This window comes from Malassezia pachydermatis (genome assembly GCF_001278385.1).
Source record: "Malassezia pachydermatis strain CBS 1879 chromosome Unknown scaffold6, whole genome shotgun sequence".
NCBI classification, from domain to species: domain Eukaryota; kingdom Fungi; phylum Basidiomycota; class Malasseziomycetes; order Malasseziales; family Malasseziaceae; genus Malassezia; species Malassezia pachydermatis.
Window position 1 is genome coordinate 13340 of NW_017253143.1, and position 26295 is coordinate 39634.

Consider the following 26295-nt stretch of genomic DNA (forward strand, 5'->3'; position numbering starts at 1 on the left):
GGACGGACCTAATATGGATTTCCTGGAGAACGGCTGGTGGGGGAATGTTGCATGGACGAACACGGCAGATGCTATGCAGGCACCCTATCTAACGGATCTCCCTCTAACCAATGCGCAGGGCGAGCCTGTGTTTGCCGGGACACCTCTACAGCTGGATTCCCAGCTACGTGAACGAATATTATGCTATAGTGCGAATTGGGGTATATGGTGATTAATATGTCGGAGGGTTTTGTAGCGCAAATTTGACCCAGGTAGAGCGCGAGAGCCATTCCCATTTTAACCGAGATGAATTAATACATCATGTGATAGGGGCGCTTGAGCAAATCTGCACTTCATTCCTTGCTGCGCGAAACCCAATGTATGTGGGGTTGATTCGCGCAGCGAATCAATGCAAATGAATTTGCGGAGAGATATCTCCCTTCTTGTGGCGCCAATTAGTGTGCGTCACGTTATCATTGACTTGCAGAGACGACTGAATCACTGTGCTATCTAGCCCAAATCTCAGGGGTAAAGGATGGCGAATGGCGCCATATATTGGAACACAAATATGGCTTAGTCTTTTTCCCTTGCCAGGTACGCTCCCTGCTATCCACGCCTCCTCCTATGTGGGACGAGAAGCCAAGCGTCATCAATGGGGTCTACATGGTGGACCCTGTTGTGTCCCATCCCAGCGAAGATATGTACAACCCACACGACCCTGTCACAGAGCTCGAAGTCAAGCAAGTGGAGCACGAACTTCATGAGGTCGTTGATGATCGCATTGACGATCCCAACATGGATCCGGGGTTTGTTCGTGCGGCGGAAGAAGCAATGGAAGAAGGTGACATCAAGCACGAGGTGGAACTCGGCCAGCTTTTGGAAGAGGACTCGCCATACCCCGAAGTGCGATCGTCTATCAGCAATGTCGACGACCCTGATATGCCTGTGCTTACGTTCCGCTCGATGCTCCTCGGTCTCATTACAGTGATTGTTGTGCCCGGTTTGAACCAGTTCTTGTACCTGCGTTTCCCTTCCACCACGATCACTCCCTATGTGATTACCATTGTTGTCTATCCCTTTGGTCAATTCATGGCGTGGTGTCTGCCCAGGTGGACATGGCATACCCGGATTGGTAAAATCACGCTGAACAATGGACCATTCAATGTCAAGGAGCACTCTCTAATCTCAATTATGGGTTTGATGTCGTACCAATCTGCTTATGCAGCCGGTATCCCTGCCGTGCAAAAGTTTACGTACGATATGCAGGACTGGGGTTATGGATATGGCATTCTGCTGATCCTCAGTACGCAGCTTCTTGGCCTTTCTTTTGCTACCTTTTGTCGCCGATTCTTGGTATGGCCAGCGTCCATGATCTGGCCTAACAATTTACCTCGCGCTGCGCTGTTGAACTCTATGCATGGTATCAAGTCTGACACATTCACTGGCATGAGTCGCATCAAGTTTTTCTGGATCATGTTCGCCATTCTTTTCTGCTACCAATTCTTCCCTACGTATATTTTCGTCATGCTCAGCATCGGTAACTGGTTTACTGTTATTGCTCCAAAGAATGTTGTCCTCAATCAAATTCTTGGGACTTCGAGTGGATTGGGTTTGCTGCCATTCACGTTCGACTGGACTGTAATTTCTTACGCTGTTGCACCCCTTGCTACTCCGTGGTGGACACAAGCCAATTTGTTGGTGGGCTTCATTATCTTTTTTGTTATTGTATGCCCGGCCATGTACTATACGAATGTGTGGAATGGAAAGTATCTGCCTATGTTCAGTACAACATCGTTTGACCGCTTTGGCAAGAAGTACGATGTCTCCCGTGTCGTCCAGAAGATGGCTCCGGGAAGCATGTCGGCCCCTATGTTTGATGCCGAGGCCTATAACAATTACTCCCTCATTTATTTGCCATCGGCATTGACAGTCAGCTACTTTCTTTCATTCGCTTCTGTCACGGCGGTTTTGGTACATGTGGGTCTATTCCATGGCAAACAGATTTGGCGTCAAGTACGCAGCAACCCATTGTCAGCGAATGACGTGCATTTGCGCCTCATGTCTAAGTACAAGGAAACGCCTTTCTACTGGTACTTTGCCCTGTTCTTGGCCGCATTTGGCATGGGTATCGGAGCTGTGGAAGGCTGGCCGACAGGTCATCCATGGTGGGCCTTCATTGTCGCTATTGCTATTGGCGTTGTCTTCCTGCTTCCCATCGGGACAATCATGGCCATTTCAAACCAAGAAGTGGGCTTGAATATGATATCTGAGTTGATTGTTGGCTATATGCTCCCAGGACGTCCCATTGCTATGATGATTTTCAAAACAACAATGTACATGATTACATATCAAGGTATTCAATTCCTTCAGGACCAGAAACTAGCACACTACATGAAAATTCCCCCTCGCATTGTGTTTGGAGCCCAAGTGTTTGCCACAATTGTAGGCGGTTGCGTTCAACTGGCCGTACAGGACTGGGCCTTCAGTAATATTAATGACATCTGTCAACCGAACCAGGCAAACAAGTTCAATTGCGCCTCTTATACTGTGTTTGGTACCGCCAGTATTATTTGGGGTCTGATCGGCCCCGGTAATATGTTCAGCCCTGGCAAGAAGTACAATGATCTCATGTGGGGCTTTTTGGTGGGAGCCGTGGCACCCATTCCCATCTGGCTGCTTGCCAAAAAGTTCCCTAAAGGCCGGTTCCATTTGATCAATCTACCTGTGCTGTTTACCGGCACAGGTCTAATTCCGCCTGCGACGGGTGTCAACTACCTTTCTCCCATTGCTATTGGCTTCCTGACCCAATACCTCTGGAAGCGCTACCGTTTCAAGAGTTGGTTCAAGTACAACTACATTCTCTCAGCGGCATTGGATGGTGCCTCTGCTATTGGAGTGGTGTTCATTTTCTTCGTGCTTCAGTACGTTCATGGTCAAAACGAGAATGCACCGAACCAGCACTTCTATTTGAATGGATGGTGGGGCAACACGGCACCGTTTAGTACACTGGATGGTGGTGCTGAGTTTGATGATGTCCCTCACTTCGCTGTCTATCAGCTAGCTAAGGGAGAGGCCTTCGAGGGTACACCCCTTCAAGTAGGCTTGCCAGCTGCGTAAAAAGAGAGAATATAGCACGTTACGGGGTTTGATACGCAGGTGCAAAGTGGTCACAATCCACAGTGATTACGTATGATGACAGTTGATTATTCAGATTGAGTTTCAACGCGACAGTTCTATCACTGCCGCATACGGACCTTAGTATCATGGATCCATCGGAGGACGACATAGTACAGTCGTATTTCACAGTGGGATTGGCTGAGCACTTGGAGCCATTGCCTCAGTTGCTCTATGAAATCGTCCAGGATACGTCGGAAGCTGGCGATTCAGATGATGATATGAGCGTGGGGCAAGGACAGCGACTGCGTCCACAGCTTCGGACATTTGCGCCCGCGCCCTTATCATCCCTGAAAAGCAAGGTATCGGTGCCGGTGAACCGGGAGTGTATCAAGATATGGTCCAAGCTTCTCGTTATGCTTGATGGAGCTGATGCCGATCCGCATTTCTGGCACCTGCGCCAGTTCTTTGACGCCCGTATCCACGCGCCGGAGCAGGCTCGGCAAGATGCGGACGAGGAAGAGGAGGCGGATACGCATCCGTCCCCTCTAGAGCGACGCAGCTCGATGCGTAGTACTGGGTTCCGTGCCCCCAAAATCCAGTGGTCACGCCGGCCTACGATCTCTACCGTGGAGGAAATTCAGCCTATGCGTTCGTTCCTAGGCTCCATTCGGCGGGGCAGTACGCGTCGACCAATACAAGAGGCCGATGTACCACGCACCGACATGTATGAGATCTGGGTGGGAACGGAGACGGAGCGGAAATGCATTCATTTCCCCGTGCGTTTGGATCTGCATTCCGTGGGCCTTGCCAACCCACGAATGCAGAGCGCGGCGAGTGAGCAACGCGCTACAGCAGAGAAGGGACGTACGAACGATACGGCCTATCAGTCTGTGGCGCACGATATGGGCAAGTCGTTGGACGAATCGGTGGCTGGCAGCATGACCGCCTCTCAAACCTCACGACGCTCGTTTATGCATCGCATGCTCGACCGTGGATTCCGACGCGGAAGTCAGGCGTCCGGTGCGTCAGTACCTGGCTGGATACATGGGATGGAGGATGTGCAAGATATCCCCACCAATGCCTTGGACGACTCGGACGACGAACATGGCGATGCGGTGAGTCCCTTGGTACGCAATTTCCACCACCGTCGTGCCTCTGTCGCGAGTAGTGCAGCCCGATCGCATGCTGTGGCTCTGCCAAAGACCTCGGAACTGGGCCGTGTAGAAGAAGGAACCACGTTTGAGCCGTCGGAGCAGGTGTCCTCCGTGCAACACCGCTCTGATCCGAGCGAGGCCAAATCCATACCGCCCATTGCCGAGGGCGAAGATTTCCTCTCATTGCTACGCAAAGCATGCAGCTACGCTACCGGTCCGCACTGGCTCAGTGGCGACTCAGATCCCCTGCCAGCCATTATTATGTTTGCCATGGCCGACGCGTTCGGATGGGAAGGAATCCTCCACTTGTGCTACGGCAAAGACAGTATGTGTGATCGGGAGCAGGTCTTTGCATCGTTGGGTCGAGCCGCGTATATGGAGTCGCATCGCAAGCAAAAGTACGAGGCCGTTTTGTCATGGCGCAAGAACATCGTGAGCAACGCGAATGAAAATTTCATGGCCGACAACGGCGTACTAGATACCATGCCGAGTGAGCCGCCTGTCGATGATGTGGAATCGGTCTCCACACGGCGCTCTTTATTGAGTGAGCAGGGCGCTGAGGAGTCGGAGAAGGAGTCATCTCATCAGCGCGCTCGGCATACCTTTGCTAGGACATGGGACGATTGGAAGACTCTCTTTACGAGCCTTTCTGCCTGGGTCTCAGAATACGAGACGGTTCGTGTGCAGACAGGGTTGGCCCATGAATATGGCCAGGAGCCGACGTTTACCGTGCCTTCGCCGTCGCATCTTCCCCGCCTTACATTGCAATCCCCACCTCTCTGTGTCGAGCAGGATGCACTGCAAGGCGCCTATGGATTTTGGCGTCTTTCGGGCATTCCTGCCGCTTTACGTTTGGAATCGCATCATGAACACATGGACTACCGCTGGTCACGCGCAAAACTGCGTAGCAGCCAGCTTGGCACACCCATGGTGCTAGGCGTAGCAGGCGTGCAGTTCATGTTCCGTCAGCTGTCATCGTCCGCGTGGGTGTACAATAGCGCATGGGAGCTGACCTACTTGGACGACTGCATTTTCCAGTCGCCTATCGTGCGCACTCGGTTCCCACCGCCGGGCGATCATGCCCTATCATCTGCGGACGGGTACGATACCGTGGCCAATCGAACGGTAGAGTGCCCGTATCCAAACACTGAGGGCACATGGGCCGCCCTGGATTGGAAGCAGTGGCTCAGCACCCTCTATGCCGGCCAAATTCTAGTGCCTACAGTATCGTGGCAAGGTTGGTGGACCTTGGTAGCCGTCCTGAACGGTGCAGACCGGTCCGGCCGTGCCTTTGATTTGCAGCTTCGCGCGCCAGGGGAGCCATTGTCTTCCTTGGACCACGCGTCTGTGTATTTGTAATTGAGATTGTACATACGCGATTTCCCCTATGTATGAATTTACGCTGTGACATCGCTTGACTTGCTGCGATTGAGGATCGAGAGATACAGGTTCCATAGAACACCACAGCTTGCCGCAAAGGGAACGCGCATACTACATCGTCAGAAAAGTGGTACGTACCGAAGCGGAAGAACGCCAAAGTTGAACATTTGCAGGAAGGGCCAGATCTTCCAGTTGGCCAGGAGCGCAGGCACATACAGCTGCATGGTCAGAAACACGGCTACGTACCTCTCCAAACTTTTCCTTCAGTGATTCATAGGTCAGACGGCCTTCCATCATGCCCATGGCACCCACAAACAGGCCCATCGTAATCGGGGCCATCAAGATCTGGTCGGCCATCACACGACGGGCCAGACCACCAACGAGCATCGCACCACTCGGCGAGCGAATAGGGAACTTGAACTCCAGAAACTTGTTCCATTCCGCCAGAAAGGGGCCCATCGCCGTTCCGTACGTCAGGAAACGCGCAGAACGCGCATAGTCCCAGTCGGGCTGCGGGGCCAAGTCGGTGCGCGTAATACGCTCCACCGATTGCGCGAGCACATCGGCCAAAAGCGTCAATCCACCGTTTGTAATGGCGAGCGTCAGCCATGGGCGGCGCTCAAACGAGCGACGATAAAAGCTGCCGATCGTCATACTCACCACTACACGGTAGAACGAACGGGCAAAAAGGGTTGTTTTTGTGCTTGGGGTTCCTTTTTTTTTCGAGGGCGGCAAGGGGACTTGAAGTGGAGAGTCTCTGCCTCGCACAGCGATGACAGCACATTGGTTGGTCAAAGCTGAGCCGCTTCCACGGATCGTGAAAGGCGTGGACGTGTCCTTCAGTGTCGATAAGTTTGCTCATGCCAAGGTATCGTCATGGGAAGGTGTACGCAACTATCAAGCGCGCGGTTTCTTGCGTGATCAAATGAAACCAGGGCACCCCGTCCTGTTTTACCACAGCAGTTGCCCTCTCCCAGGCATTGCAGCGCTAGCAGAAGTATGTGCTTTGCCCACTAACATATAGGTATGCAGTGAAGGATACCCTGACCATAATGCCTGGGACCCCAAGCATCCATACTACGATCCGAAATCATCCAAGGACGAGCCTCGGTGGTATATGGTGGACGTCCGATTCTGCAAGAAAGTGGATCATTTCGTACCTCTAGCTCTTCTACAACACATTTCAAGCTCGTCTTTGACCAAAGAACAGCGCGCAAATATTAACTACTTGACTGACAAACATATAGAAGCGATCAAGAGCATGCCTCTGCTTCATCGATCTCGGTTAAGTGTACAGCCTGTGGATAAGACAGCCTTTGAAGCCATATGCTTGCTTGGCCAGCATGGCGGCTTCGATGCTTGGCCAGGCAAATGGTCAACGCAAGCGACCCGGCCTGCCGAGAAACCACCCGCTGCCGCCTTGCGTCGTGCCAAGCGTCGGCGCACGTAGTAAACGTTTCGTAGAGTACCCCACGTGCCCTACCGCGTGCCACGCTGACAAAACAGAAAGCAACGCGACTCTCGTTTGATTATAGGCACCTAGGACAGGCGTCGCCAGCGCTGAAGCACCACACGCATCGACAAGTCGTTGGCGAAAACCGCGCGTGCCTTCCTTGTTTATAAGAGCAGCTTGGTGCTGTTCCCAATGCCGCTCGAGCACTATGGAGCAGAACCGTCGTGGCAACGGCTGGAGAAGCGGCCTCTGAGTGAATCTCTCTCTCAACGCAGCGATTTCTCTCTCACCCGTCAGACAGAGGCTCAGGATGACTATGAGAAGGAGCGTTCGCATGCATCAAAGAAGGAGGACCCGAATGTTCTCTCTAAGCTCTCAGGGGTAAGCCGCTCCGTGAGTTGGGGTCGAAACACCGCGCCTCGCAGGTACAACTCTTTGCGTCGTGATAACGACACATGCTCACCGTCGCCTACTATGGTACGACATCCCTCGCTCCGAACCAAAAATTTCTCATCACAGAGCACTTCCTCTCTGAGCCTCACACCGACAAACTCTTCACACCACGGGGACGACGAGGCGAGCTCGGTCCATTCTCATACGTCTAGCCCATCCTCGTCAGCAGCGCTTTCGCTGCGATCCTTGTCGAGTATGGATGTAGAACGCTTAAACAAACGCATACCCTCTAACCTGTCAGATCCTCCTCGTGATCCACCTGGTGTGGATATTTACGAAGCGACGGCGATGGACAATACGCCGACTCATTCGCCTCGTCCAGACCTTCTTGACCCCTCCTCGCCGAGCGTCAGTCCCAAGTCATGTATTGATAAGGAAGTGGACAACTTCGATGAAGGAATGGTGAACATGGCTGTACCAGAGGTGCGTGTGGACAGCGCACAGAGCCCCATACGCAACAATACAGTCGCTCCTACGAATCATACATGGCAAAGCATCTCGAACGTGGATCATACCAAGCCCATCAAGGCCCCTTTCCCACTTCGACCGCTACCCGCCTTGCCACGGAGCGTCACTGAATCGGATACATCCATCGATGGTCCCTCACGCCGGCATCGCGGTTCCTTTTACGCTCGTATGCAATCGTCCAATCCCGATATCTTTCAAACTCTTCGCTCGCCACCGGATGACGAATACGGCGGAACAGCGACTCCTCCAACAGATGCTCGGTCCAAAGCCAAGCTGTTACGCTTTTTCTCTCGCATATTTAATGACCAAAGTTCGCGAGGCTCTACCAGCGAGAGCACTTCGCCCAGCTCTCTCAGCTCCCCGCCTCTCTCATCCTCTATGCCATTTTCTAGCATCATGAGCTCGACAGATGATCGTCGCGGAAGCTCTGCACTAGGCCGCGCTAGAGACACACCGTTCTTGCTGGCCGAGTCACTCACACAAGTTCTTCCTCGACCACCCCGCTCACCGCGAATAGCGCCGGTATCCTTATCGGAGAGCGATCTCAGTGATGAAGATGTTACCGAAATTCACGGATTAACAACAAGATCGGCCACGCCTGCGCGAAGTCTATCACCTGCGCCCTCTGTCACGCATGCATCAACTACAGATGCAGCCATGTCTGTTCTATCTCTTTCTGACTCGATCCAAGAGCCTTTCAATTTGCACTCTATTGAGTCTTATATCTTAGAAGAGGAAATCGGCAGTGGTGCCTACGGCTTTGTCCGTCGTGCGCGCTCGAAAGATACCGGCGACAATGTCGTTATCAAGTATATCTACAAGAGCTCTATCTTTGCCGATTCATGGCGAAGGCATCGCGTCTATGGTACTATTCCGGGTGAAATTTTCATTTTGCTGCAACTCCAGCATACACCTTATTCGCCACCCGCCTTACCACCTCCTTATATTTGCAATAAGGCATACTGGATGCAGGAACGCGAGAAACTCGTAGCCCAGCAGCAGAGTGGACAAGTCACAGGGCACCCAGGTATCTGCAAGCTGGCCGACTTTTTCGAAGATGAAGAATACTACTATATGGTAATGCCAAGATTCGGTAATGGACATGATCTATTTGATTATGTCGAATCTTCTATGTTTGGTATCGAGCCTCATGAAATCCGCAATTACCTGGGGCAAGTGGCTGATGTTATCGCTTTTCTGCACGCTAATGGGTTGGTACATCGAGATATCAAGGATGAAAACGTGATTTTGGACAATCATGGTATGATTCAAGTCATTGATTTCGGAGGAGCCACTCGTCTACGACCCGGTAAACTATTTGATACCTTCAGCGGAACGATGGATTATGCTGCCGTCGAGATTTTGAAAGGCGAGAAGTACAGCGGCCCCCCTCAAGATGTATGGGCCTTTGGTATTGTGGCTTATGTGCTTACTTGCGGAGAATGTCCCTTCTCTGACATCCAAGAAGCGAGTCAGGGTTTGTCTCCTGGATCGAGGCCTTTCCTGACCTTGCATCATTTCTGCTTTGACACTGATACAAACCGTATGACTCACGAAAATGCTACCAGTGATGCTGGACCAGAGAAAGAGTCCCCCAAGGATGGTGGGGGTCAATTGCACCAACTGTTCGATTTGATCTGTCAATGTCTACAAATAGACCCTATGCTCCGCCCATCAGCGCAAGATATCCTACGACATGCCTTTTTGCATGGTGCCAGAGGCTGGATGGGCGTATCGGGGTGGAGAAGTATATAAATGCACATGTAGTGGGCCAATTTGGTTGATCCAACTCTCTTTGTGACGGATAATGTGGAGGCTCGTGCAATGTAAAAGGGGCTTTCTCGACATTGATTTGCCACGACAAGCGACATCATTATCGATTTAAATCTGCATGTTGGTGTAAGAGAACCTTGTGACAGGTCTTGGCCTTGGCCTGTCACTGAGCAGAGTATGACACTGCATTTCCTTCCTAAGTCCCTCTCTAATCAATCCCCTTTTCTCTCCCCTCTCCTTCGTATCCCTCATCCCCCGTTTGAGATCCGGTTACGTACAAGACACGTAACACATCGTGGGAACGATGAGACCCACGTCGGAACAGTTAACTGCTATACACTTGGCACACTTAGCCAACGAGATTAATGACGACCCCTCAGATGACTCTCTTGTGCAGCGTACGTGACTATTTATTAACCATTTAGTACGGCAAGATGTGAATCAAATAAAGAGTGATATCACGGTGCAAGCTAAGAAAAACTTTATGCTTGAGAGTGATGTTCGTTACCTTGACAGTCGAATTGCCCTATTGATTGCGAACAGGATGGCCCTGGATGATATGGAGGATCCACTAGAGGAATCTGGCTCGGCAAGAAGACCCACCATCGACGACAAAAAACTAAACAGCTATGCCAATTTGTTTTATTTGCTTGTCGTGGAACCCCGGCATATTGCTTCACTTTGCTCCCTGGTGTCTCCAGCAGATATGGATATGTTCCTACAAACTGTCATGTTCACCATTTATGGAAATCAGTATGACGAGTGGGAAGAGCATCTTCTCCTGACTATGTTCCAATCCGTACTTTCAACGCAGTTTAAAACTACAGCCGACACGAACTCCTTATTACGGGCCAATACACCTGTATCACGCATGATGTCCACATATACCCGCCGCGGTCCCGGCCATTCTTTTTTGAAACGAGTCTTAACACGTCATATTCTCGAGATCATTCAAACAAATAAAAACTTGGAAATTGATCCCAAAAAGGTGGCTGAAGAGGTGGGCTCCTCAGACACAAACACCATTGTTCAAAGGCGGACCCAGACCCTAATTTATTTGGTTGAACAAATCTTGAAGGATGTAACTTCGTCGATCCAACATGTCCCATATGGTATACGTTGGATCTGCAAGCAGATCCGCAGCTTGGCTAGGCGCAGATATCCTGACCTACCCGAAGCGAACGTATGCTCTCTTATCGGTTCTTTCTTTTTTCTTCGTTACATCAATGCAGCAATTGTCATGCCACAAACCTATACCCTTACTGAGACGTTGCCATCTAAGCAGGCACGTCGGACATTAATCATGATTGCGAAAATACTCCAAAACTTGGTGAACAGCTCATCATACACGAAAGAATCATTTATGGACCCCATGCAGCCGTTTCTTGATTCACACAAGCCATCGATGATGATTTTCTTGCAATCGTTATGTAATGTTGGTGACTTTTATGATACATTGGAAGTGGACCAATACTTGGCTTTGGCACAGCAAAATTTGAAGATTAGCATTTCTTTAAATGAAATGTTCTTTATGCACGGATTGATTCACAGACATTTGGTCGTTTTGGCCCCAAACCCTGATACACATCTCGCCCAAATCATGCAAAGCTTAGGCCAAGTACCTTCTTTGCTTCCTCGAAAAGAGAATCAATCGTTAGAACTGAAATTATTCAGTCGATGGGAGGCTTCTTTTCAAGATTTGAAATCGACTTTGATGAAGGAGAACAATATGACTCGCGGAGACATCTTGTATGTGGAAACCAAGTCTTTGTTTGTCCAACTTCTCAGACTGATACCCTGCTATCAGCAATCAGAGCCTATTGATCTGCGCTTTCTTTTAGACAAAGCTATGGAGTCTCCCAATGAGATCATTCAGTCTATTGGAAAACGCGCATCTGGCAAGCTTGGTGAATTGAAAGAGCTCCGCATCATTAACACCACGACGCAGCAAGATCTCATGGCCGAAGAGGTTAAGGCCGAATTTGAGTTCTTGGATGGCACCAAGACGAAGATGAAAGAAGAGAAACAGAGTCTCCAGGCGGTGTTAAACACGCTCTCGGAGCACTACATGTATCTTCAGAGTCAATTGGACACGTACAAGAGCTATTTGCAAAACGTTCGTGAATCCTCTGGTACGATACGTGAGCAGAATTTTAAAAGTAGCATTGGCTTCACTGCAACACTGGATCGAAGCAACCGTTCTTCTCCATCACGTACAACGACTGGCCACCATCGGTTTCCCTATGAACAGCTTCAGCGTAGTGGAATCATTGAAGGCGGTTCCATTCATTCCTCGCAATGGGTTCATGTCTACTTCCAGTTCAGTTCACCTTTGCCATGCTCTTTTCTGATTTCTATGCATGATAAGGGACGAGAGGAACCAGTGTTAGAAATTGATATCAAGCTCGATGACCTGCTCGAGAAACTCCATGAACGTAATCATATATTGGACGTGGACTACGTCCAATTCAATATTCCCTATCTCCAAGCTTTTCTCATGCGCCTATTTGGGCCCACACGCCGACGATTGCTCTGATGTGTCATTGTTTACTCTTAATTATATCCGAGCAACAACATTCTGTTCTGATATGACCTTACTTCATGCACATTCCATATAGCTTAGCTCACTTTTCAATGAACGATTCACGACATTCATCTAGGTCATGCCGAGACAGCATACAAAGCACACACTCCCCTATCTAAAACCGACATCCTCTCATTTCAATTAGACAGGGCAAGCAATTTCATTGCGGTATGGAATGCCCATAAGCATTTTTGGGTTGGAAACATCCTCTCTGTGTACATGACGCCAAGCGATAAAAGTAAAAATTGAGCTAGTCTCACATTTACTTCTTAGCGTTGGCAGCCTCCTCCTCACGCTTGGCCTGGCGAGCCTTGCGAGCACCTTCCGTACGGTGGATAGCACGGGCCATACGGAGAGTGCGGAAAGCATCCACCTCCTTCTCCTCAGCAGTGATAGCACGAGGAGCCTCGGCGGTCGTGCCAGCCGGGATCGGGAAGGCAGCCAGGGTAGCGCGAGTGGTCTGCACCGACGAAAGGTCAGGCTTCTGGTTCTTGTTCTTCTTGGTGCGGCGCGGAAGAACAATCAGGCGCTCCTTGTAGGCCTTGAGACGGTCAGCGTTGAGCTTCAGGCTCTCCTCGCTCTTGTTGCGGCGGCGGTGGTCCACAGGGATACCGATCGAGCGAGCCTCGACCTTGCGGATACCGGCAGCCTTGAGTTCCTCAAGGGTGAAGCCACGGCCCTGGCGCAGCTTGGTGTTGTACTTCAGGGTCGGGGCACGCACAGCCGGGCGGAGCGGCTGGAGCGGGCGCATGCCGAGCGCAGCGGCCTTGGCAGCACGAGCGTTGCGGCGGCTCTTCTTCCTGCCAGCCTGGTCGAACCACACACGCACCCGGCGCTGCCAGTCCTTGTGGAAGTGGTTGTTATGAAGGATATTGTTGTGGCGGAAACCCATTCTGTGAAGTGTTAGCACATGTTACAAGTAGGAAAATTAGCAGGATCCGAGCTCATACAGTCAAGGATTCAATACAGCGCAAAAGGAGCTCAACAAATGTGCGCGGAGCCTGCTACTCATGCTTACCTTGCGAGGACTCACAACGGTGGAAGGTGGTAGGGATCGGCCTGCGTGCTCTCGCTGTACGTGGAAAATGCTTCGCGCGCGACCATGTCGCATCACGTGTGTGTATAGTTATTCACGTGATCCAATCTAGTCATACCAGGACTGTCCGTGCGTTCGCCCCTCCACGTTCAAGAGGGCTCGTCCATGCAACGGCACGTGCGTGCATACGTGTGCTCTCCGCGTAGACGATTGGGGCTAAACACCCTCGTTGTCGTTGAGCATGGACCACGCTCCGTTTGCGCGTTGGCTCACCTGGTGTCAGGATGCGTATCGATCATGTGCCTATCCTGTGCATGTGCCAGCTGAGCAACCTCTACTTGGAGAGGAGACGAAGGAGGATATGATTGCTCGTCAGAGAGTGGAGCAGTGGAAAGAAGACTTGCTTCGAACGAGTCCCATGGTTCGATTCATGGTAAAGCAGCTTACCATGCTGCGCTGTGACCCTGTGTCACCTCGTGAGAATGAAGGAAAATTAGGCAAGGATACACTCCCTCCGAAACTACTGATCGCTTCCTGTCCGCCAGACATTGCTGGTGGCTTTTCGCCGTCAGCGCCTGGCCGACCACCTTCAGAAGCTGGTGTACTTTTGTGTGCGAACCGCATATACAGCAAGTCACACTTGGAGGATACCCTAGCTCATGAAATGATCCATTGGTGGGACCATTGTCGATTCCAAGTTGACTGGAATAACCTGCGCCATCATGCTTGCAGCGAAATTCGTGCTGCTTCCCTTTCAGGAGACTGTCGTTGGATGCGCGAAGTCAACCGCCGACATTTTGCTTTTTCGAAGCAGCATCAGGAATGCGCAAAGCGACGAGCCATTCTCTCTGTGCGTGCCAACCCAGCGTGCAAAGATGATGAGACAGCCACTCGTGTAGTGGAAGAAGTATGGGAAAGCTGCTTCTATGATACCCGGCCCTTTGATGAAGTATGTACCTATGTGCACTAACTGGATGAAGATTTACTAGTACACCTGGCCTCTTGGATGTAACGCCATAGGTTTGAACGTTCTACTTGAGACGCTCAAGACGCTTTGTGCCTGCGTAAATACGCGTATCAAGAGACGTAGTCTTGTCGCTCACACGCTGGAGACGCTTGTTCTGTTCGTCCACTTCCTGGCCCATAGCGCGGCTCAGCAGGTTCATACGCGAACTCAGCGCTGAGATTTCGTCCAGATTGCTGTCCAGCTCATCCTCGAGCTCATCATCACTCTGCGTAGCCTCGAATTGGTATCGTTCACGCTCCGTCGAGGGATCGGCAATCGTGTCATCTTTCGAGTTGAAACGCTGCCTCATCTTACCAAACATACTAGTATTCGACACAGTTTCTTCGACACGGCGCTGCGATGAGAGCATTTCAGCACGAGTCAACTCACGCTCCATACGCTCGTCGATATGGCGCTGTACGGCCCGGGCCTCTTCTGCATCGCGCTTCGCTTGCTTGTTCCGTTTCCATTTGGGACGAAAAATGGATTGGTTGAGCTGCGCAATCGTGCGGGCATTGTCTTCCGCACGCGAAGCGTGGGCCTTGGCAATATCCAGGCTGCGTTCCGTGTCGCCAATACTGTCTGTGTGTCAATAGATCGGATTTGTACATACCACTCTGCTCGCCGAGCTTGATCATTGTGTTTGTAGCTGTCTCCTCGGTCTCTCGCGCGAGACGAAGCGCATTGCGAGTGCTGCTAAGACTCTCCTGTTTGGTGTTGCGGATTTGGTACTTGATCGCTTGGATCTCCTCTTCTTCCGGGTCTAGTGCCGTATCCAGTTGGTCCTGAGAGTACGGGTCACGGTACGATGGAGCACCTGGTGTCATGTACGTGCCCTGTGGTGGGGGTGGCGCTGATCCACTGCCGTATTCGGCCAGAAGATCAGCGTCGGAAGGAGGCGGACCGGGCGCTGCGCCGCTACGTGAGACCGAGCTACGCGAGCTGAAGGATGCACGTGTGTTGTCCATACTAGGCGCGCCGTAGGGATCGCGTGCTGCGCCTGCACTGGGCGCGCCATACGGATCACGCACGGCGCCTCCGCCTGGTGCCCCGTAGGGGTCACGAGCACCGCCCGCCTGTTGGCGCGCAGCCACATAGGCATCCAACTGCGAGCTGCGCATCGGAGCTTGAGTCTGCGCACTTGTGCTCGGGTCAGCGACCGGAGGAATTTTAGGTTTCTAGGTATGAGGCAGGCCCGTTGTATACGTACACTTTTGAACAACATGGTGGTCTGAGACACAGCCCGCGCATGTGGAGGCGTTGGGAGGTCGGGCGCGGAGGTTTGCGTCTCTCTGTCGTGATGGGCCAAGCCAAGTCTAAGCCAGCTCGTCAAGCAGGCGCAGCTGCGTCATCGGCTGCGTCCGCGCGTGCTCCCGCTGCATCTACACCATTGCCGAAAGCCAGTCGGGCAGCGCCTCCCCCTGGCCAGGGATCGAGCTTTGAAAAGAGCCAAGGTACGTGCGAAGCCTTCTCACCTCTCAGCGATTCTTGATGACGCTCGCGACCCGCAATTCCTGCGCAATCTAGACGCGATCGGACCTTTGCAGGTGAAAACACGGACGGTCCCCGTGCAAGGGTCTAGCACGATGCTCAATATCATGCAGGTTCGAGCGCAGCAGGAGCCAGACGACACGGACAAACGCACGGTGACGCCTGGTCTCTCTGCCTCGGAAGCCGTTCGCTTGCTGTGTGAGTACCAGGACCACCCGACCGAAGCCACGTTGGAGCGACTTGCCGTCGAATACGATGTGGACAAGGCGACGCTATCACGGGTCGTAAAGCATGTTCGTGCCTCGGAAGAACAGCCGCTCGTCTAACATTGCTATCTCAAAAGTGTTCCAGGATTTTGGCGGTCCATGGCTGCGGGGTAAGTCTTCATGGCATACGTACATGGGCCTTGATTTTTGCATCAAAGTCGTGCATGCAGGATGCTAGGGCCTGTCGTTGTGCTTGCTCCTCGTCGAGTTTCTGACGCTTGTTGTCGTCTGTACGCGCTTGCCACGCCTGAAGGAATTCTTGCACAAGTGCTACGCCTTCGTTCGTCACGTCCTCTGAAAAGTGCATGGTCTGCGGCGCGTCTTCTACGCCTTCGAGTTCCTCCGCTTTGCGCTTTGCTAGTCGAATGACACTCTCCGGGAAATCGGCCAACTCGGCGATTTGGATACCATAGCTCTGGTCACTCGTACCAGGCTCCACTTTGTAGAGCAGCGTAATGTCTTTGTCGAAGCGGGACCCTTCTTCGCGGGGCGATACATGCGCGACCACATGCAGGTTTTGGACGCCAGCCTGCTCTTTCGCTAGGTTGGTGAGCTCGTGAAAGTGTGTGGCAAACACACACTTGGCATGAATTTCTTTCACGATCCACTCTGAAATGGCCCATGCGAGGCCAAAGCCGTCGTACGTCGAGGTGCCACGGCCCAGCTCGTCAATCAACACAAGCGAGTCCTTGGTCGCCGTTTTGAGGATGGTCGCCGTTTCAAGCATTTCTGCCATAAACGTACTCACACCACGCAACTGACTATCTCCCGCACCCACACGCGCCAAAATACAGTCACACACAGGCACTTGCGCTCCAGTTGCGGCGGGGACAAAGCATCCCATTTGGGCCATAAGCGTAATCATACCAATCTGTCGGAGATAGGTCGATTTGCCGCCCATGTTGGGGCCTGTTAGAAGCAGGAATTCCGACGTGCCTGGCACCATCGAGACGTCATTGGGGATGAAATGAATATCGTCTTGCACTTCCAAGCACGGATGACGCGCGTCCTGGAGGACCAGCGGCGAGCCCCGCTCCTGGATCAGAGGGCGTGTGTATGGTATCGGGGCGTTGCTGGCCACATGTGCAAAGCTCAGGATCACATCCAGGTTGGCCAGCACAACATTCAGCTGCTCGAGAGGCGGGGCGTACGAGGACGCAATATCAATCACATCCTTAACCAGGCGACTTTGCGTTCGCGCGTACTCCTCCGACAACGAGCGGAAATCATCGTTCAAAGCGCGCATGGCCGAAGTCGTAAAGTAGACACCACCCTTAACGGTGCCAAGATCCATGTACGTCTTGCGGTTCTTAAGCACACCAGCGTCCTGTTGTTAGTCAGTCTGTACATACCGTTCGTGTCACACGGAAACAGTAGCCGTACGACGAATGATTCTCCAAATGCAGCTTTTTGTCGGTATCGAGGCGAAGATCATGGCCTGCCTGAACATGTTGCTCATCGAGCTGATCGCGGATTCGGTCCAGCTTCGCCTTGATGAGGCCCAAGTTCTCGTCAAAGTCCGGCTTGATCACGTAGTTGTGGTACGCCAGCTCGTCCAGATCGATCGTCATCTCGACCATCTCGACCAACTTGGCCAAGTGCTGGTAAAGTTCATCGAGAGGCGCCACGAAAGAACTGTGGAATAACGTACGATCTGCCTCGTTTGTCACAGGGATGTCGGCCATTGTCTGCTGCAGCGCCGGCATCTTGACAACTGCCTGGTAGCAACGCACCACATCTTCCAGGGTAGCTACACCACGCTGGAATCGTTTGCTGATACGCAGCATATCCGGCATGAATTTCAGAAATTCGTCTTGCAGACGATACCGAGCTTCAGGCTCCTCCAGGAAAATGGATACTAGCGTCTGGCGATTCTGGATGGCATGCACATTGATCAGCGGCTGCTTGATCCATTGGCTCAACATGCGTGTGCCTTGTGCGGTCTTGCACCGATTGAGCAAGCCAAATAGACTTGCATTCTTGTTGCTCACTGCCGAGCCGCCCTGCGGGTCAGGGAACAAGTTCAGCGCACGTAACGCAGCTTGGTCCAAGCGAAGGTATTCTGACAGGTCGTGCGTGCGTAGCGTGAAGCGGCCAAAGTTGGATTCATCGCCAAGCAAATGTAGATACGCGATCAGCGCAGCAGCCGAAGACATGGCCCATTTCTTCTCCAGCTCCGGTGCCAAGGCACTCTGGGACGACGACAAGAGTCGTTGCATATCTTGCTCCATCGACTTGGTCTGGAAAGTAGACCGCTTAACGTGTGTCACGACACACCCACATCGTTCCATCACAGCACGAAGCTTGCTCAGGTCGTAATCCGACTGCGACTCGTCCGCAGGTAGAAGACATTCTTTCACACCTAGTTGGATCAGCAAAGACTGCGATATGAGAAAGATAAGCCACGCACCTCTGAATTGGAGAACAAGTCGTTCTCCGGGTATTCCACGACACCGAACTCGCGATTGGTTGCATCCGCAAACGCAACGCCTACGGTATTCAAGCCATCCTGCGCCTTCACACGCATCGCCAAGACAATCGGGCTCGTGACCACTTCAGCATTCAGGAAAAGCAGGTCTTCCACATCCTGCAGATTGCCTGGCGAGGCCTGCTTGCTGATAGCCCATGATCCACTACGACGCCCACTGCTGTCGCCATTGGTCGACGACCAAATTTCAATGCGGAGCTGCCTCGACGTCAAAGCCTCTCGCAAGAAACTCTTGGCGGCTGCAGGGTTGAGAGAGCAGGAGGGAAGCCCTGTATCACCTCGCCCTCCTAGATGCTTGATCACAGACTGCGTCTTGAATACTGTGTCCGCGACGAACAACGCATCGTCGCCATATGCCGCATAAAAATCCTGTCTGTCAAACAGGCGAATCGTGCCAGGAATCGCACTCGGAAGCGAGCGGAAGAACTGTACAAAGCTCGTTTCCGACTTGTCGGGCTCCGCTCGCGCACTGCTCTGCCGAGACTCCTCCGTAGGGTACATGAGCCCTGACATGGTGACGTGACGCGTCGCTGCATGACGGGCACGCGTCGCGTTCATGTGTTTTAGTAGCCTATAAGGTTTATACAACAAAGTGGAGACGTGTTACGCAACGCGCGCGCGTTTCACGCTCGAGGGACGGTAGCGCGCGTCAGCGGGAATCTTGGTGCCTGGGCCTTTCCAGTTGGAAGGCGCACAGAACTGGCAGTACCAATGCCCCTTGGGTGGATGCTCAAGCCCGACACAGGCGTAGTGAAACTTTTCCTGTTAATCATCGTCATACATACCCACTCTCGCGGACAGTCTTCATTGTCGCAAGCCACCATCTGTACGTCAGTCAATTATAGCCACATACCTCTCCATAGGATACACGATCACAGTAGCAATACCGGGGCTCGCTGGGGTCATAGTCGATATTTTCCACCTTTGGTATCTGGGCCGACGGATCAGGACTCGCCGACTTTTGAGTCGCAGCGGACCGTTTCTTGGGCAGGTCGGAGGCAGAAGACGTCGCTGTACCTCCGTGCATAAACTCTTTCAAGTATGCAAGGCATGTAAGAGGATCCAGCTGGATGAGACCACTCCAAAAGGTATGAAGCTGACCCTCTGACGAGAAGCGATCGGTATCTTTAGGCACAGGCGTACTGTACGTTTCCGTCGGATGCGCTGCCTCTTCCAGCTCTTTCCGCAGGCCAGCATAGAGACTACGCTCATTCTTCAGAAGATCAATATCGAGACGTCGGATTTGCCGATCCACAGTATCGTACGCCGAGAGGGCCAAGGCGAGTTTTTCCTCGGCCACCGAAATCGCCGCCGATGTTTTCGCCTGGATCGAAGAAAGCAGCCACTTTCGTCCATGAATCCCTTGTTCGTCCTTTTCAGCCGACTCGGTAGGGGAGGTCGATCCTGAGACGCAGCCTGCCATATGATCACGCGCATCGCAGTATTGGCGCCACGTTGTACGTATGTCCTCTTTGGACGCTAGCGTAAGCGAATGCCATACATACCCTCCGTTGTATAATCCAGCTCCTTCATGAGATTAAAGGTACGCTGCAATTCCAACGGCAATTGATCCACAACTGTCACGTCAGCAAAGACACCACGTACTTTCGGCGTATTCTTCCGCCCAGCGCTCCACTCGTTCTTTGAGCTGTGCATCAAAAGCTTCCAATTCAGCATCGGGTATGACAATGGGCTCTCCGTCATCCCTGTCGCATTGAATCGTACTCTTCTTCCGCGAAGCGAACTTCTGGCGCTTGCGACGCGCCATGAGAGAAATCCACGCGTCGTGGTTGCCTGTCAAAATGTGGAGGTCATGACGCGGTCGGAACATGCGTTTCGTTTGTAGACTATTTAAAACATGTATTTCAGTACGGACGTCAAAGCCCTGTTCAATGCGCTCACTTTGCGTTCAGGCGTTTCAAACGCTTTGGTATCCATGAGGTGACGTGCCGACTCGCGCATGTCGACGACTTCGGCTGCAAAGAGCTTACGTAGCGCTGGCGCTTGCGTGGTGATCATCAGCGAGCATTCCAAATCAAACTTCTCGGAACGGGCACCATAGTTCGACGAACCAATCATCGTCATCATCGGTAAAAGTTCTGTCTCTGTGGCAGAGGGACCTGTCACCCAAATACCTATACAGTGAGTCAATACGCAGCACCACATACCTTTCTGATGGTACGTCCAACCATACTTGTTCCATTCACGCAGTGAGACAGAGGGAATATGGCCTTGCGATACAGGGTCCGACTCGTCAATCACATTCGACCCATGTACGTTCAGAGGCTTGTCCAGCTTCTTCTCCACGACTTGGCTCCAAAACTCCTGCTCCAAATACGTGTACGCGGCAGGAATACGGCTGCTGACACCCTTGCTGCCATAGAACCCATTCGCTTCAGGAGAAGCGGCCACAAGACGGAAGCAAGTTGGTGTCTGATCTGTGGCCGATCCATGGAGTTCATCGGAGAGTACAAGCGATTTGTACACGCCCGACAAGGTAAAGTACCCCGATGTCAAGTCCACAGTGGTATAGGGCCTTGCCACATACGAGCCGGAATCGGGCTCGTTCGGGCGCAAAGAGGCAAGGAACTTCGTGAGGAAGGGTATCATATTGGTTTCTTGCTTAATGTTAAGTTGGCCCATCTGAAGGAGAGGAACAATATAGGTGTCCACTTGAGAAGGCGACCAATTCCGTCGGTAGACATGACGGAGATTGGCGCATCGCTCAAGCCAGCGCTTGGTAAACTTCTGAATAGACTTTTCGGCCATGGGCGCCCAGTTTTTCTCAGGGAATGTGCTAATAGGTGGAAACAGGGAGGATGGAGCCACTGTACCATCAGTGTCTTCACCAAGCAGCAAAGTGGTACCGCCATCCCACTCCAATCGAAAAGGGCTACTGCACAACGCAACGTATTCCTTGGACGAATCTTCCATTTCGAATACTGACTTTTTCACCTGTTTCAGCAACGCCATGTCACCAGTGTAATGCAGTGCGTAGCTGAAACGAGAAATCAATAGAATCAGTGTATGCAGATAGTCCGCAAGGGGGGCATGGTTACGGATCAGAATATACCGATCCTTTCGTCTCGTGAAATAATCGCGGGAAAGGTTGGCGCCTGTAATGATTACATCGTCATCAAAGCCATAGATCTTCATGTGCTGAAGCCCGAATCCTTCATTGAAACGCCTGCCAATCATGCGAGCCTTGAAACCGTTGGGACGTAGAACAGGCGTAGCATACAGGCGGATATCGACCTGGTCGGGAAACATGGTCGCAAGATGCGAAAGGAGGGAGGCACTGGAAGGGCCTTTGGGGCTTTCACGCGTCGATCGCATAGCATCCATCAGAAGCGTCAACTGCAAAGCTGGGTTTTTCGATAATGCTCGGCAAAGATACAGAGCCAGTTCACGCTCTTCTTTCCCCATATACAGTGTTGAAAGAAATATACGTGTCTTAGCCTGCATAACCTTATTTTTCAGCAAGCCGTAAAATTGACGTGGCGTTTCAACACGAAGTACAGAAGACGAAGAGGCAGGGAACATGGGTACCTGAAGATTATCGCTAACCATCGAGGCAAGCCTGTTCGTATTGTCTTCGAATACAGCTGAACCTGACGAGGAGGTGTGGGCATCTGGTTTCGTAGAGAGGAAGCGCTTTGATTGTGGCTTTTCCACCAACGACACAGGCCTAGACACAACTTTGCTGTTGCTCATGACACATGACGCCGGGAGAAGAGCACTTGACGCATGTGCTCTGCTTGTAGGCCTGAGCCACCGACAAGCCACCGTCCGAAACATGGCCTTTGGCCAAGCCATAACGGAGAACCGGTCGGCTTGATTTCCATTAGCCCCACGTGACTGCCATGCAGGGACACTTTCCAGCAACGCTTGGGCCAGGTCTACTTGGGCGGACTATCGATAGCATGGTGAACAGGCGGACTTGCAGAGAGAGGTTCCGTGTGAGTATCCGGTATATATGGCTTGAAACTTGTCTCATCTTCGAAGATGGAGGGTGCTGGTGAGTTGGAAGCCGTGGCAGATGTGCTAAGCGTTCTTGTGGCTGTAGGATGGGACAGCTTCTCCCTCATGCGAGCCATAGAGACAGACACCTGCCCACCTATACCCAAATCACCACCAGCTCGAATTCTCTCTTCCATACGTTGCTGTTCAATGGCCTGTTCATCTTCGGTAAAGGCGTCAGGGTATGAAAGTCCGCTAGTTTCACTCACAAAACTACCGGCTTCAGAGTTCGCTAAGCTGATAGTATCCGGCTGAGTGGCACTATGCCCAGACGTATATTGTTCTTCATACCCACCGGGCTCTTCCATATGAGGGGCTGCTTCGTCATCTATACTAGGAGTCCCTTTGCGTTTCCTGAGGTTGGAGGATGGCGATGCGAAAGCCCTTCGCAAGATATCTTTCGACTTGCTGCGCGGTGTGCCTGGGTTCACGTCGACGGAACAAATCGAAGCTTCGCTTGGTAAGCTCGGTTGAAATGTTGTGGTACGTGGATCCAATTCAGGTGGCACAGAAGAGCACTCTGCCCCTAACTCAGAGTACATAGTCTCTGCGGTAGTGGAATTGCACCCTAGACCTGTCGATATAGATGATCCTGATTTGATGTACATAGAATACAATGGCATAGATTGCTGTGGGAGTCGGATTCCTGGTGCCAGTTGATCAGCCTCTGGAATTTGGCCCACGTTATCTTCCGTGAGGGCAGAAGATGCATGGTCTCGCTTAGGAGGGTCTAAGCCCGTAGAAGCTACTCCGTCCATAAATTGGGAGGAAACCATAGTTGTGTACCCGCCTTACTACCAATTTGACTTCCACGGTAGATTAATTGCGAATGAGAGAAGAGAGTGCACTGCAATGGCGCAGGGTGCACGGTCGTGGGATTGTCTCGTCTTGCTCCACACTATGCAAGTTTTCGGCCGATGCTAAATGTTTCACCAACTTGGCGTGTGGGGAAGGAAAGCGTCGTGAGCGACTACGAAGAGTGCTATCTAGGCTTAAAACATGAGGCGACATAAAGGAGAAAAATAACGTGGGCACCTTCTATGAGAACAATTTATCTCACCAGATTGTGTCCCTCAGAGCTGTGAGTCGATGCCGTCTCATGATCTGATTCCAAGGCAGGAAGATCTGTGTCCGTATCGTCCACATCCGACTTTCGAGACAGAGTATGAGAAACGTGAGCCCAAACCTGGTCCATAGACGTATGTGCCATGGCATCGTATGACTTCGACAATTCTCGTTCACTGGCCCATGGACGCAGCGTCTTCGATCGAAGGGGGTTCTTCGATGGACGAGGGGGCGGCACAATGGGAATGAGACCGTTCTGTAGGTAAGGGAAGGGCTGTATGGCTTTAGTGAGAGAGCGTTCCTGGCTCTTTTTGGGAAGCTGTGGAGGTACTGGCGCTGTTTTCTGCTCTGGAGCAAGGGACAGGGTCGCATGCTGACCCTCCAACATGTCCTCATCCAGTTTGGGAGCCGGTTTACGGCGAGGCGGTGTACTTTTCATGGATCGTGTACGAGCAATCTTCGTGCAAAGTGGCACCTCAGTCGACTCAGCCACGCTAGAAGAAGTCTCGAGTACTTCGGCCTCCTGCTCGTTGACAGGCATACTCTCCGCCTTAATACGAATGGAGCCATGCTGGCGGCCAAGCTGCTGGATCGGCTTGACCGAAGACATCTTCGTAGCTTTCGTCTGCGCCATACGCAATATGTGGACTGCCTTACGTGATCTTGGCCACTTACCTGTATGCATATCCTCTACACGTTGATAGTGTACGTCATTGGATACCTGATCGAGAGGGGACAGTGACGCGAACAACGTGTGCTTGTTAGTTCCCAACATACCCATGTGAAATGGCTGTTCAATAATTGGTGGTTCAGGAAGACGATCTTTTCGGTCCCATACATCATGATGATGGTCTGTCAAGAGTTCCTTACCTGTGTCAAGTACGGGGCTCGTAGCAAACATGTGGCCAAAGGCAGGGTCGGCCACAGGTGGACGCAACAAAGTCGTGCCAAGAGGTGCCATCGAAGTCATCAGGAGGCCAGTCCAGCTGGCACAGTCTGTGTAGCAAGTTTTACCAAGCAATAGCTTGTCTAGTCCAAGGTGGTGAGAGAGACAAAGAGGTTCAGACACGCACACTTCGTAGAAATTCTAGGCACCAGGTAGTCTGGAGAGATTGTATGCATGACAAGTTGAACATCTATGTACGCCTGGGCCACTTTGTAAAAGGACCTATTTTCTCATTATGTGGAGGAAGAAAAGTCTTCGTCAGAATCGAGAATACGAATTGCGTGCAATAGGTAGCCCCCACTAGCCGATGTCGTCATGTCTGGGTGTGTCCTAGCAGGAAGGACTTGGTATCGCCGCAGCCATGGCTCTGTAATCGAAACGTTGATGAAAGCGGGATTGGCACGAAGACGAGCCTGGACTTCGACCAAGGGCTGCAAGTGAGGGCTGTGCACCACCACGTTGGCCGAGCCAGCTAAGTACGGTAAGAGCCGATGAATCATAGAGTAGGACTCATAGGGGCTAGCAATAATCAGGGAATCAAATTCTCCATCGAAAAACTGTTGCCTCGTGGCCAAGAAATCCTCAATACCAGCGCGCTTTTTCCTTGCGCGATTCTTCTCACGTTCTGTCGCATATACGCGTGCAAGTTCTTCGGCCATATGTGAAGGTAGTGTCCATCGAGACTCGGTAGCAGCCCAGTGCATCGTCCGCAATACACCCTGTACGTGTGATTCAGTTAGGTTGTAATGGGGCATAAGCTCCAGTGCAGGCGGTGAATCGGCATCGTGAATGAGATGGACAGAGCCCGACCCCCCCATTCGTTCGAGCACAGCGCCTACTAGGAGACCACCGATATTGTCCACCACGAGGTACTTGCCTCCTGCTTGGATGTTCGAGAACGAGAGACATTGTGCGAGGGCATCCGCGCGCATTCCGCGGACCTTTTCAGGGCTGCGCTCAAAGTTGTACGTCGCTACTGTGAACAAATCCGGCGGAAGGGGCGTGAAGAATTTCAAATGCTTTGATTCTTTCCGCTTCATGATTTTCTCCTGGCTGTAAGCTGTGCGGAGTTCATAGCTCTTATTTCCTTCCAGCTGCTTTTGAATAATTTCTCGACCACTGGCACCCGACTCCTTCAACGCTTTAATATCTTCGTACGAAAGAGATTGCGATTCTCCATCATCGAAGATGTTTTCGTTGGTCGCCTCGCTTTCCACCAAGGCTTCGGCAACATCTTGATTCATAACCTCCAGGGAGCCATCTTGCTTGATTTCATAGGTTGGGCCAAACGGACGACCGATGATTTCATCGGCCTGGAAGGAGCCAAATTTACCGATCGATACCGTTTTTCCACGTTCCAATGTCACCTGTTTCACCATTCCCGACGGTAATCGCAAAAAGGCCTGCAGCCCCGCTGGAACGAATGTCGTACGTGCGCGCAGCTTCACATTATCTAACACTGGGGGCTGTCCATACTTGGTCTTCTTTCGCGGAGCTTCTTCGACTTTTGTTTCCGATGGTGGGTTTTCCGTGTAATCTGACTTGTGTACCTGTGGGGTACTAGACGAATCGCCTGGAACCGGCGCAATTGTCCCTGCCTCCGCCATGGGGAATGG

General features: G+C 51.9%; 14 protein-coding genes across 14 annotated transcripts; 7 read left to right on the top strand and 7 right to left on the bottom strand.

Annotated features, from left to right (window-relative positions):
* Positions 1-642: 642 nt before the first annotated feature.
* Positions 643-3096, top strand: Malapachy_0003 (opt oligopeptide transporter; the record flags this gene model as incomplete). The annotated part of the gene is made up of 1 exon (XM_018134537.1): positions 643-3096. One exon carries the CDS (start codon positions 643-645, stop codon positions 3094-3096), a length of 2454 nt encoding a protein of 817 aa, XP_017991119.1.
* Positions 3097-3242: 146 nt separating this feature from the next.
* On the top strand, positions 3243-5609 carry Malapachy_0025 (hypothetical protein; the record flags this gene model as incomplete). Its single annotated transcript, XM_018134559.1, has 1 exon — positions 3243-5609. The coding sequence occupies one exon, from the start codon at positions 3243-3245 to the stop codon at positions 5607-5609; it is 2367 nt and encodes a 788-aa protein (XP_017991157.1).
* Positions 5610-5647: 38 nt separating this feature from the next.
* Malapachy_0017 (peroxisomal membrane protein mpv17) lies at positions 5648-6284 on the bottom strand (the record flags this gene model as incomplete). The annotated part of the gene is made up of 3 exons (XM_018134551.1): positions 5648-5741; positions 5769-5848; positions 5877-6284. The coding sequence occupies 3 exons, from the start codon at positions 6282-6284 to the stop codon at positions 5648-5650; spliced, it is 582 nt and encodes a 193-aa protein (XP_017991094.1).
* A 118-nt stretch (positions 6285-6402) lies between these two features.
* Positions 6403-7080, top strand: Malapachy_0002 (hypothetical protein; the record flags this gene model as incomplete). Its single annotated transcript, XM_018134536.1, has 2 exons — positions 6403-6627; positions 6655-7080. 2 exons carry the CDS (start codon positions 6403-6405, stop codon positions 7078-7080), a joined length of 651 nt encoding a protein of 216 aa, XP_017991120.1.
* Positions 7081-7275: 195 nt separating this feature from the next.
* Positions 7276-9759, top strand: Malapachy_0009 (camk camkl pask protein kinase; the record flags this gene model as incomplete). Its single annotated transcript, XM_018134543.1, has 1 exon — positions 7276-9759. One exon carries the CDS (start codon positions 7276-7278, stop codon positions 9757-9759), a length of 2484 nt encoding a protein of 827 aa, XP_017991056.1.
* Positions 9760-11626: 1867 nt separating this feature from the next.
* Malapachy_0008 (ras gtpase-activating protein sar1) lies at positions 11627-11934 on the top strand (the record flags this gene model as incomplete). The annotated part of the gene is given in 2 exon segments (XM_018134542.1): positions 11627-11909; positions 11927-11934. 2 exon segments carry the CDS (start codon positions 11627-11629, stop codon positions 11932-11934), a joined length of 291 nt encoding a protein of 96 aa, XP_017991057.1.
* A 689-nt stretch (positions 11935-12623) lies between these two features.
* Positions 12624-13253, bottom strand: Malapachy_0010 (60s ribosomal protein l13; the record flags this gene model as incomplete). Its single annotated transcript, XM_018134544.1, has 1 exon — positions 12624-13253. One exon carries the CDS (start codon positions 13251-13253, stop codon positions 12624-12626), a length of 630 nt encoding a protein of 209 aa, XP_017991098.1.
* A 385-nt stretch (positions 13254-13638) lies between these two features.
* Positions 13639-14386, top strand: Malapachy_0005 (mitochondrial inner membrane protease; the record flags this gene model as incomplete). The annotated part of the gene is made up of 2 exons (XM_018134539.1): positions 13639-14346; positions 14378-14386. 2 exons carry the CDS (start codon positions 13639-13641, stop codon positions 14384-14386), a joined length of 717 nt encoding a protein of 238 aa, XP_017991115.1.
* Positions 14387-14428: 42 nt separating this feature from the next.
* On the bottom strand, positions 14429-15628 carry Malapachy_0016 (protein transporter sec9; the record flags this gene model as incomplete). Its single annotated transcript, XM_018134550.1, has 3 exons — positions 14429-14985; positions 15017-15581; positions 15614-15628. The coding sequence occupies 3 exons, from the start codon at positions 15626-15628 to the stop codon at positions 14429-14431; spliced, it is 1137 nt and encodes a 378-aa protein (XP_017991093.1).
* Positions 15629-15703: 75 nt separating this feature from the next.
* Positions 15704-16220, top strand: Malapachy_0031 (hypothetical protein; the record flags this gene model as incomplete). The annotated part of the gene is made up of 2 exons (XM_018134565.1): positions 15704-15857; positions 15886-16220. The coding sequence occupies 2 exons, from the start codon at positions 15704-15706 to the stop codon at positions 16218-16220; spliced, it is 489 nt and encodes a 162-aa protein (XP_017991131.1).
* A 58-nt stretch (positions 16221-16278) lies between these two features.
* Malapachy_0013 (dna mismatch repair protein) lies at positions 16279-19161 on the bottom strand (the record flags this gene model as incomplete). The annotated part of the gene is made up of 3 exons (XM_018134547.1): positions 16279-17487; positions 17513-18541; positions 18571-19161. 3 exons carry the CDS (start codon positions 19159-19161, stop codon positions 16279-16281), a joined length of 2829 nt encoding a protein of 942 aa, XP_017991097.1.
* Positions 19162-19251: 90 nt separating this feature from the next.
* On the bottom strand, positions 19252-22362 carry Malapachy_0034 (pgs1-phosphatidylglycerophosphate synthase; the record flags this gene model as incomplete). The annotated part of the gene is made up of 7 exons (XM_018134568.1): positions 19252-19404; positions 19434-19472; positions 19502-20127; positions 20154-20225; positions 20254-20495; positions 20525-20783; positions 20817-22362. 7 exons carry the CDS (start codon positions 22360-22362, stop codon positions 19252-19254), a joined length of 2937 nt encoding a protein of 978 aa, XP_017991132.1.
* Positions 22363-23719: 1357 nt separating this feature from the next.
* Malapachy_0040 (hypothetical protein) lies at positions 23720-24694 on the bottom strand (the record flags this gene model as incomplete). Its single annotated transcript, XM_018134574.1, has 2 exons — positions 23720-24381; positions 24511-24694. 2 exons carry the CDS (start codon positions 24692-24694, stop codon positions 23720-23722), a joined length of 846 nt encoding a protein of 281 aa, XP_017990931.1.
* A 218-nt stretch (positions 24695-24912) lies between these two features.
* Malapachy_0011 (gcd10p-domain-containing protein) lies at positions 24913-26286 on the bottom strand (the record flags this gene model as incomplete). The annotated part of the gene is made up of 1 exon (XM_018134545.1): positions 24913-26286. The coding sequence occupies one exon, from the start codon at positions 26284-26286 to the stop codon at positions 24913-24915; it is 1374 nt and encodes a 457-aa protein (XP_017991099.1).
* Positions 26287-26295: the final 9 nt, after the last annotated feature.